Source organism: Cannabis sativa, chromosome 8 (assembly GCF_029168945.1).
Source record: "Cannabis sativa cultivar Pink pepper isolate KNU-18-1 chromosome 8, ASM2916894v1, whole genome shotgun sequence".
Lineage (NCBI taxonomy): Eukaryota > Viridiplantae > Streptophyta > Magnoliopsida > Rosales > Cannabaceae > Cannabis > Cannabis sativa.
In genome coordinates, this window is record NC_083608.1 from 10,409,240 (window position 1) to 10,420,612 (window position 11,373).

Consider the following 11,373-nt stretch of genomic DNA (forward strand, 5'->3'; position numbering starts at 1 on the left):
CTGATGCCTCAAATATGTTCGTGGTATGTGTAGATGTCCCAATGCCAGTTTTGACCATTTTGCACTAAGATGGTCCCGAAAACTGAATCCCTAGTTGAGGATGTTAACATGGGTGCCGAGTGAAATCAAAGGTACCTAGGTTGGCTTTTGGGTTGCAGGTTCATGTAATTTCAGCTCTCGAGGCTTGGATCAGGTTGCTCCCTGTCTTCATGGTTTAAAATACTGAAAGATAGTGAGTTGAATTCAAGTTATTGAAGTTAGAACTTCCATCCTAGAGATCCCAAAGTCAACCTGAGTGTAGGGCTAAGGTCCCCTCCCTAGTTGACTACTATGACTCGAGTTTACTCAACTCCGTGACATCATCCTTCATGCCACGTGTCAAATATTAATGTCCACGTCACTATTTTTTTTTTTTTTTGGGTTAATAGAGATAAAACGATACCTCAAGCCAAAACGAAACATGTTGCTTATTATATCTCATATCAATGAAAGGCAAAATATATCAATGATCTGAGATAACTCGTATCTCATGTCAAACAAAGGAAAACCACAAATTGGATATAGTCAAAATAAGATGAATGAAAGAACCGAGAAATTAAGGACCTACTACCATTTAGTAAGAAATAAGACCAAATCATATGAAACAAAATTAGTTAAAAGAAGATAATCTTACAGTATAACTAATCATGAAAGATTAACACATTTGGCACACTTTTTTGAGAGCATTAAAGAAGTGACAACACCACTATGGATGGAAAAAAAATGCACTATAAAAACTAAATGGAGGATTCACCTAGAGAGGGTGAGAAAAGAAACAAAAAAAAATACATTATTAACTTTGAGAGGAAGAATCGAGAAAAAGAAAAGTTGTATCAGTATAAATTTAATCAAAATGGTCTCACTCCAGTAATGGTTAAAACATTGGACAACCCTTCAAGACACTAATACTTTTTCTTTCCTTTATGAGTAATACAAATTGATATATTTGGCAAATTATAGATAATAGAGCAGAAATTCCCTATATGCAAGCAAGGCCGTACGTTGTGTGATGAAGGAGATAAGAAAAGATCCTTGTCGTATTGAGTCTATTCATAAAAACAGACCCAGCCAGTCATCTTCACTCATTAGTAATTATATAACTTGTTCCCGCTCAAATTTTTGATAATGCCCACTGAATTGAAATTTATGTAACTATATTAATATTATTATTTATTATTAGAGTAGTTTAAAAGCAAATCATGTTATTGATTTTTTGTTTTTTAATATTTTTAAACACATAAACGACAAATAAGAAGTAGCCTAGGGTTGATTGATTTGTAGCAATTTCGTCGTTTTGCAGTGGTATTGTTCGTTGCGTGGTTACATGAATGAATGAATGAATGAATGAATGCACAAATTGTTTTTCCTTTTCTTTTGGGGTATAATAATAAATAAATATTCTTTCTTTCCCATTTTGAACTTCGTTTTCATAACCAGTTAATTTATAGGGGAGAGAAGAGAGGGGCTATTCAATTAGTTGTTCATGTAGTTCTCTTCTCGCCTTGCCTTGGAGGAAATGCCTGAGCCATGCTGCTCTCCTCTTCCACCGCCTCACCTCATTCACTGCTCTCCCCCTCTACCGTACCTGCTCTGACCTTTTCAACTTTTCCCTCTGACCCCAGATTCAGGCCAACACAACTTCATTTACTGCCTCTCGGCTTCGTCGGAGCCAAGGGCCATTGCCGTTCGGGGTTTTTCCGTTCGACGGAGTATTGTAGGGGTTTGCATGTTGGTTGGTCTTGGTTAGTCACGCGTTGCAGGGATTGGGATAGCGAAGGGGATTTTGAATTGGAAGCTGAGATTTTGGAGTTCATGAAGAATTCTAATAAGCCTGGGGCGTTTCCTAGCAAGAAGGAGTTGGTTGATGCTGGAAGGATTGATTTGGTGAAGGCTATTGTCAAGCAAGGTGGTTGGTTGTCTTCCGGTTGGGATTTGGACGACGAAGAAGAAGGAACTCAAGAAAGTGGAGTCAGTAGTCTAGCTTCAACGGTGGCCACGGAAAGTGATCATTTTCAGGAAAACAATCTTCTTTCTGTGGATGAAATACAGGACCCTGATGTTTCTTATTGTCCCTACGATAATTTTCCGTCAACCTCATCGTCTGGTAGATCGTTGTAAGGGTTTGTTATGATAATCTCTTTTTGTTTTCTAATTAATTTTCACATTATGGTTTTTTGGGTATTGAATCGTTCTTTGTTCGTTGAAAAAGTAAATTGACTCGTTTGTACACTTTTTACTTAGAGAAATGGAAAGCGCACAGCATGAGACTGGGATTGAAGGCATACTGACTCGATTGGAGAAGGAAAGAAGTATGACTTTTGGATTAGGCCGAGGAGAAAATAATGAATCCCGTAGGGAAGCTAACAGTGAGAATAAAGAATGGCATTCTAAATTCTCAATTGATATGGTAAGTTGGCTTATTAATGCTTAAAGTTATCCTTTTTTTTTTTTTCTTTTTGACAAAATGCTTAAAGTTATCCTTGTTTTGTAATTCATGGAAATTTGAATGCACCTAATTTTCTAAATGAAATTGGTTAGAGGAAACAATCCTATGAGCATAGTTTTGCGCCAGCCAAGTTGTCTTAGTATTTTCAAATCAAGTCAAAAGATATATAAATTTGACATTCAAGCTCTAATGAACTGTAGTCTTTCTTCAACATCTGCACTGGGATATCTATGTTAGATAGTTGGTTTCTTATTTTTTATTTACTTTTTCTTTCCTTCCATTTATTTGTTGCTGTATAGGAATTATAAAACATGTTGTGTGGTTCTTTTACATTGTAAGAGACAGTTGCTGGCCTTTCTAGAAGCAGCAGGTCTTCATCATTGATCCCCAAGAAAGCTATATTTGTTGATCCTCAGGCTAGGCTTGATCTGGGAAAATCTTTTTGTAAGATTGATGAATTAAGAAGTTCAAATGAGGCATTAACTTGGAGAACATGGAGCACTCAGCGGGCAGGATTTTCAAATATGGGTTTTGAAGGTATTTCTTTATACTAATTTATGGTAGCTGAATGTTTAAATGGTTTGATTGTTAATGACCTATATCAATTGATACAGACACTGAAACTGCATCAAGTGAATCTCGTATTGGAGGGTCATTGTATTTGTCAAAAGAAGAAATACTAAGAAGAGAGAGTATACGTAAAATTAATGAAGGGAATGAACTAGATTCACATCATGAAGTGATTAGTCTTAATCAACTACGAAGTCGTCTTAAGCACCTGGAGTTAGAGCTGTCATCTGCACTTCACTCGGTGCGATATAATGCTGATGAAACTGCCTCACAAAAGGTTTTTACTCTGATGTTTACATTTAATGCAACTACCTTTCCCATCATTTTTAATATTCTTCTCACAGAAAAACGAGAATAGTTTGGAGTTTTGTTTTGCTGTCTAGGTCATTTGGAACAGATTTCATTTTTTATAATTATAATATCATATAAGTTTTTAATCTGTTGAATAATTTAATAATTTATCAATTGTTCTGGTATGTCTAGGATCATGAAGGCACCTCTGATGACTTGCGGAAGCTTTCTGATGCTTGGGAATTTCAGGAAAACGAGATTATGAATGCCAAGAGTTTATTACGTTCAACTCGGGCAAAGTTAGCTGTTTTAGAAGGAAAGATGGCACTAGCAATAATGTATGTACATTCTATTAAATTGAAGAAAGTAGCAATAATGCATGTACATTCTATTAAATTGAAGACGTATAAGATTTAAGTTAACTGCTTTACGTTGATGTTTCGGATATATCTTCCCTTTACAGTAATGCAAAAAAGATTGTGGAGGAGAAACAAAAGAGGATAGATGATGCTCGAAGAGCTTCACGACTTCTTCGTGCTAGTTGCATAGTTTGGCCTAATTCAGCCTCTGAAGTACTTTTGGCAGGATCATTTGATGGTTGGGCATCACAGGTATAATCTCATATTCCCACGTCCCTTTAAACAAGGCAATGCTTGTGCTGATTGGCTTACGTCTTTTTGGTTGAATTTTATTTAATTTTTTTATTATAAATTTCAGTCAGACACATAACATTTATTCAATTACCAAAATCTATCACGGGTTATGGTATCTATGATTGTAATATAAATCTCACAAATCACTCGAGTTCAATCTTGTTGATAGTAACCTTGTCCACTTTCCGTCATACAGTATATACTGTTAATGACTGCAGCCATCAGCCATGTGAAGGTCTTTCTATAGTGATTTTTCTCGTTTAGTTCATGCATGTTCTTTGCTTCTTTGGTAGATCACTGGGAGTTAACTTAATATATATATATATATATATATATATATTTATACGGACAAAGTTGTATGCTAATGGTATATAATTGTTGAGACTGTAGGGAGAAGCATCTAAACAATTTTTTTTTGGAGAAAAATCTAAACAAAATTCTTGAGATGATGGAAAATGGGGAAATTAAAAATACATGGCTATTTAGGATATGACCTATGCATTATTGTACCTCTAAATTTCTCAACCCGTTAAAAATAGTTTTCAAATCACTCATGGTGTCGTAGAGTAGTTCTTCTGTCAGATTTTGTCACATGTGGCAAACAGAAAGATGCCGTGACAGTTTAGACTATTGCTGTATTAGCGCAACATGTGTAATTAATTTAATAAGAAAACAAAAGTTAATTTTTTTAGTTTAGTTTTACTTAAATTTTTTTTAGTCATTAATTAATTTTTAGCTTAATGATTTCTGAAAATGCATATTTTTATTTATTTTTTTTTCATTTTAAATTACATAGGTGTCATTGATGTGTCAATAATATAAATATGTATGTCATTATTTTGTTTGTCACCGGTGATAAAACTTGACAGAAGGACTACTTTATAGCATCCTGAATAGTTCAGGAGCTACTTTAACAGGTTAAGAAATTCAGGAGCACCATTAGTTATAGTTTGGGGGCAAAAAAGAGAGAAGAAAGCTACACCTTGTTGGAGTAGACTGTTGCGTAGTCAGTTGGCTAATTTTTACGTTTCTATGTTTATGTTTAAAGGAGTCCTCAAAATGTTGTCTTCGATCGGCCTGATTCCAATCCCAGTGAATTCCGTAAACGACACCCACTTGTAACCTTTATTGTGTATAATCTATCAATGGCTGTGATATTATAAAATATATAATGACATGACCTTATTAACCTATGTATATAAAATATTTTTAATAGCTCTGATATTATACATTTCAGTATATATTAGTGGAATCTGGGATACCAGAATTAGTAGAGTTCATGATATATAGGATTCTCATGTTAAGTGAAATTCGTAAATTACAATTCTTTGTCTCAGAGAAAGATGACCAAGTCAGGTACAGGAATCTTCTCCCTGTGGCTTCAATTATATCCAGGCAAATATGAGGTGGGTCAACTATGATATTCATTATCATCATTTCACACCAGTTCACCACTTTAATATTAAGGAGTCTGAGAAGTTTTATTTCTTACAAATGTTGCAGATCAAATTCATTGTTGATGGTGAGTGGATGATTGATCCTCTGCGCCCCATTGTTCATAACAATGGTTATAAGAACAATTTACTTGTTATCACCTAAGGAAAGGCCAGACTAACAATACAACTAGATCTTTTATTCTTTCTGTTTCGTTCTTTTTGTAAAGAAGAGTAGGTTGCAGATTATGATTCTAATGATTCTTTCATGTCTTGAGATCAACACAAAGGCGTGTTTTGTTTTGTTTCCCTTTCTTACTTAGAGGTGGGTTGCTATAAAAGCTTGTATTGTTTGCTCAGACACAATGTTGGCCTCTTTTTGTTCAAGTAATCTATATGACGAATTGAAGTCCTAAGTCCTGTAATTCTATAATTCAGTAATCAGTATCACTGGGGAAACAATTGGATCACGGTCAAAGATTTTTGTCAAGTTTTAACTAAAACCAGATTGTATTAATGCTATTTGTTTGTTTCTTGTAAATGGACAAGGGAAAATATCAGTAAAAGAATATTAAGCTCCATTCCTCTTTTAACACACCAGCGGAGGAAGGAAAATAGTTGAATTTCAGGCCACTAATGGTGGTGTGGTGTGTATGTAAAACTAATCTACTGCAACTCCTACTCCTAATTTAACAAAGGGAAATCAAAGTTCATACTTCCACGTAGTTTCAGCACCTTCAAACCCTCTGCCAAGTTCATAGGGGTGTTCATTTAATTCAATTCGCATTATTTTGCTCATAGTGTATCCGATTTAATTTGCACAATAGTTCAAATTTAATCCAATCCGTGAAAGTGCGGATTGAATAAATTATTTTGGATTGGTTACTTTTTAATATTAAGTTATTTAATATTTATGATTTTTTTTTTCACATAACTAGCAACAAATTAAAATAAATTATTGTTTTATGTCTTCATCAACAAATTAAAATAAATAAAATAACAAATAAAAAATCAAAAGAAAAAAAATTATATGTATAAAGAAATGTTTATTTTTGTTTTAAATTTTATGTAAAAAAAAAATTATATATAAAATAGAATATATATTTAATCTATTAAGTTTTGAAATATAATTATATTAGATACATTAGACTTTTAAATTACTATTTTCTTTACATTAAAATATTATTAGTATATATAATTTCTTTTAATATTTTTATAAATGTGTGGATCGGATTTGATCGGTTACTTTTACATGTCAATCAACATCCAATCCGCACAAATGCGGATTTTGAATTTTCCAATCAAATCCGCACAAGTGCGAATATTCATACTTTATAGATTAGATTGGATCAACTATTTTATGAACACTCCTACAAGTTTATTGACCCTGTCTTCTGTAGAAAAAAGAAATATAATAATTTTGTGACTGGATAATATACATTTAAATTTTAGATAAGTTATCATAGAGATTCAAAACCAACTTCAATGTATATCATTCAAAATTTTGCAAATTTTCATACATAGACTAAAAAGGAAAGACCAACTTCAATGTATAAAAATAGTGGCACTAACAGACAACAGTGAACAATACTGTGATTCTTTTTTGTGATTTTCTTGTTGCAATTTCTCATACACTTACTATGCATAATTAAGTACCTTAAATCTTCCATCTATGTTTAGCCCTTGCATAGCAACTTCAACCCTCCATCAAGAATCCTTTGAGACACGGTTTTGTCCCAAAAGTTCTTCGTAAACTCATAGCAAGGCTCGAACGTCCTCAATCCTCCATAGACATAGTTGTACTTGAGCTTGCAATCACCAGAGCCAAACCCATAACTTCCCAATAGCTTGTTAGTCAAATCGATCAAAAGGGTCGCATCCAAAGCTGTCTGGTTCGCAGCCCTCGTATGATTGTAGGTCAAATTCAACTGCTTGCTCAACACATTCACTCTGTTCATGAATTGAAACCGAACATCCTAAGATTAAAATTGAAATAGCAATACAACATTGTCAAACTTTTCATTCTATAATTTTAAATAAAATAAAAAAATAAATAAAAGGGGAAATTTCAGATAATGAAACTCAATATTCTTGGGAATGTCATAGTTGATTACGAAGGTGTCGAGTTTCTCAATAGAGAGGGAGAGTGAAAGGTCGGGGTGGCCAAGCCCACCGAGGAATGCAAGAGTGGTGGTGGAAGCTCAGATACTGACCTCCCAACATTGAGTGCTAAAGTCCCGACGCCACCTTTCTTGGTGGTGTTGGATCCTACAGTAAATGAGATAGTGACATTCATAAGGGCGAGTTTAGTAACAAGTTGAGATTTTTTTTGATAAATTTTAATCATAACAAGTTGAGAATTGGTTTGATTACTGATATATATGAGGGAATCTCTCAACTAGAATATCTCAACAACCTTGAATTATCTATAGCCACTTTTCAAATTAGATCTTTACCTAATTAAATTAATTAAATAATTAATTAATCCAAAAAGACAAACTCTTGGACATTACCTTAGGCGCCTACCTTGTCTATTTTAGGACAAAGATGGTATCTTTTGTCTTGACAACTTTTGTATTCACAAATCTTATCTTGAAAAATTTTGTCTTACCAATTTTTATCTTTTTTCTATTTAATTAATTTGAAAAAATTATTTATTTATTACAAAAATAAATAATTACTATTTTGCCAATTCAAAATAGATTTTTCTAAACATCTTTATAAAACTCTTTATCCCTACCCTTGACAGTATTTTAAGGTGGCGATTCGTGGACCATGGACCTATAATATAAGCTCCAATAAATTAGATTATTTATTGAGTCTCATCAACCAAATAATCTCTTATTTATTAATTCTATGATTACTCCACTATAAATATGGAATTGTACTCTTAGTAATTATAGAATTATATTTATTGAGTTTAACAATAGTTTTCATTGATGTTATACCCGAAATTCGGTTGCCATCTCAGTGGAGGACACGTGTCAAGAGAAAGGGAATATGGATCAGTGCAATCGCTTTTTATGGAATAACTCATTAATTACGTAAGTATCAGGGTATATTTGTAACCTGCTGACTGTAAGGTCTTAGGCGAGGAATTAATATACAAACTGGTGCTTAGTATATTAGCGAGAAACCATATGTCATTGAAAGCGTATAGCGAGGCATCAAGGACAGTACACATAGGAAGACGAAAGTGACACATATCAACTGCGAAAGCCCTTAATATATAATGTACAAACTAAGTGTAATAGTCGGATCGGCTCGAGACCCAGTAAGCGAGGTGCCCGTCTCGTTATGGGAAGGCTTCCTGTAACTTCATCCAGTTAACGTCAGTGAGGCTTACAACCCTAACGAGTCAGAAGCTAGCATTCAAACGAGCTTCGAAGAGCTCTTTGTAAATAAGAACCGTGATCGTCACAAGACATGCATCGTCGACCTCGGAAGGAAAAATGGCCTTAGCTCGCTATTGAGATCACTGGAACCAAGCTTCTGTCGAGATATCCCCAGATACTACAATTAAAGACGTGTTTAATACACGATCATTTTGACCCAATAAAAGCGGGAAAATCACAGCTATATGATTTTCAAATCATAATCGCATTTAAACTACGTGATATGTAATCAAACCTCGGATTTTAGAGGATGATCATTGTAAACAGATTGTAGTCAACTTTGTAATCAACTGCACACTATGTAATTATAAATAGTGGCAAACAAGATCAAAAAAGGGGGTACAAAAAAACTCATACAAAAGAGGCCCTGAAAAACAATCAGAAACCTGAATAAGATTGACTCGTGGACTATGCAGAATTTTAACTGTAAAACCACATAAAAAACCCTGTTTTCATATTTTTACTTTTATAACTTTTATTTTTTTTGTGTGAGATTATCATGGTTAGGCTCAAATTTGGTTAACGAAAATCTGCGTTAACAGTTTGGTGCTTTCATTGAGAGCCTCTGTCAAAAAGCTCAGGAAAAAAAAACCTCCTTCCTTCTAAAAAAAAACTCTCGTTCATGGCTGAAAATCCAGAAAATGTGGTATACCTGGTAATTACTTACTCTAATGCAAGAAACTTACTTTAGTAAGATGCTGAAGCATTTTCTTTCTAATGGCAATCTATAGAAGCTTCACAACTTCTTAGGTATAGATTTTATTTATCTAAGGAAAAGTCTCAACTATTCCAGAAAAGATAAAGCCATGAAAGAATTTCTTAAATTAACAGTGAGAGGTCTTAGATATGCTTTTGTATGCCTTAGACCAGACACCTGCTGTTGAGTGGGAGTAATGAGTAGGTATCAGATTAATCCAGGAGAAGAACATTGGAAGACAATCAAGTAAATCTTAAGATAAAGAAGAGGAACTATATGTTAGTCTATAAGAGTGTGTTTAAAACTCTTAGGCTACACCATATCAGATTTCAAAATTTGCCTATGTGCTAGTAAATATTTCTGATAAGATGGTGGTTACTCTGGGGGTTGAATAGTGATTTTGGAGAAGTGTAAAAACCTATCTGAAGTCTCTAGGTCTACCAGAGAGGGACTGAATGTTAAGGTTGCAGGAAAGGTACTTATTCAGTCTAAGGAAAGTTCTATACATTTTTGGCATCATTACAAATTGCCTTAAACTACTAGTGTTAATTTCCTGATTAACCAAATGTAGTTGCCAAAGATATAGAATCCAGTATCCCAAGAGAGTAGACATATAGAGAGGAATTTCACATTATCAATGATTTTGTGATTAAAGGAAGAGTAATAGTGGAGAAAAGGTTGTGGTTAATTCAACCTTTCAGATCCTATTACGAGTTTACTACTACTACACTTGATTTGTATATCAAGGTGTTGAGATTATTTGAAACGCACTTTTTTGTTTTATATTAGTGCAAGTGGGAGTTTGTTGGGTTTTATGCCCTAAATAAAACTCATTTCAATATAATCAGATTTACTTATTAATATAGATCAGAAATAACATTTAATGTTGCATGGTTCACATGATTTATTTCATGATTATATGTACATAATGTATAGATTCATCTGAAACCCTTTTCATATACTTGATCCTGTTTATTGTGCCGTCAACACATTGGAAAGTAAACATGACTATGTGAATAAAGTTTCCTAGATTTATCAGACATAGGGTTTTACTGATATGATAATCTACAACAGAGTTTACTTGCATTTGGAGAAGTGCTATGTTCTTTCCAGAGCATTGGTTAAAGTAAAGCTCAGGTTGGATGCATGGAGTATGCATCGGAAGGGACCGATATTGAACTTTGACTTAGATTTAATTAAACTTACCGTAAAATCTATTCAAGTCAATATCGCCTAGTTGATCCTAGATCAAATGATCTTAATCCTGTTATGATTAGGCTCAATCTTGAAAGGCTATTCGTGTTCCTTGAATTGTTAGTTAAGCCTACTTTTAGGTCAGGGTGATACATACTTTTTGGGAACACGGTAGTGCAATTGAGTGGGAGCGCTAGCATAAACATGGAATCTATAGCTTCTATCTGGCGAATAGTAAGCAAAGGATGATCTCCTTCGAGCTTGACCAAACGAAAATAAATGGTGGAGATCTCATTTCACATAAGCTGAAATATCATTTATACGGGGTCAAGTGTTTTAAGGATAAAATACATAGTAGGGTGTTACGGTAATTTAATCCCTTTACTGTGTAGATCATTCATATAGAGGATAATTGATCACATTAGGATTATAACAATGGATAACTAATGATGTGTCTATATGGTGGAACATATAGAGCATTCTATATACTGAGAGTGCAATTCTAAGTTCTATGCGTGGATTCAACGAAGAATTAATAAGTTAGTGAATTTTAGTGCTAAATTCTTGATCTACTTATTGGAAGCTCGGTTATATAGACCCATGGTCCCCTCACTAGTTGAGATAATATTGCTTGTAAGACTCATGTAATTGGTTT

General features: G+C 33.8%; 2 protein-coding genes across 3 annotated transcripts; one reads left to right on the plus strand and one right to left on the minus strand.

Annotated features, from left to right (window-relative positions):
• Window positions 1-1,171: 1,171 nt before the first annotated feature.
• Window positions 1,172-5,935, plus strand: LOC115700575 (protein PTST homolog 2, chloroplastic). Of its 2 annotated transcripts, XM_030628157.2 has the most exons (8): window positions 1,172-2,153; window positions 2,281-2,446; window positions 2,902-3,022; window positions 3,100-3,332; window positions 3,539-3,684; window positions 3,810-3,957; window positions 5,337-5,405; window positions 5,503-5,935. In XM_030628157.2, the coding sequence occupies exons 1-8, from the start codon at window positions 1,567-1,569 to the stop codon at window positions 5,596-5,598; spliced, it is 1,566 nt and encodes a 521-aa protein (XP_030484017.2). In that variant the 5' UTR covers window positions 1,172-1,566; the 3' UTR covers window positions 5,599-5,935. The 2 variants fall into 2 exon arrangements, with proteins under 2 accessions (XP_030484017.2, XP_030484018.2); XM_030628158.2 differs by lacking the exons at window positions 5,337-5,405; window positions 5,503-5,935 and adding an exon at window positions 4,885-5,327.
• A 960-nt stretch (window positions 5,936-6,895) lies between these two features.
• LOC115700990 (outer envelope pore protein 24B, chloroplastic-like) lies at window positions 6,896-7,851 on the minus strand. Its single transcript, XM_061102369.1, has 2 exons — window positions 7,646-7,851; window positions 6,896-7,382 (listed from the first exon to the last, which is right to left on the minus strand). Exons 1-2 carry the CDS (start codon window positions 7,777-7,779, stop codon window positions 7,109-7,111), a joined length of 408 nt encoding a protein of 135 aa, XP_060958352.1. The 5' UTR covers window positions 7,780-7,851; the 3' UTR covers window positions 6,896-7,108.
• Window positions 7,852-11,373: the final 3,522 nt, after the last annotated feature.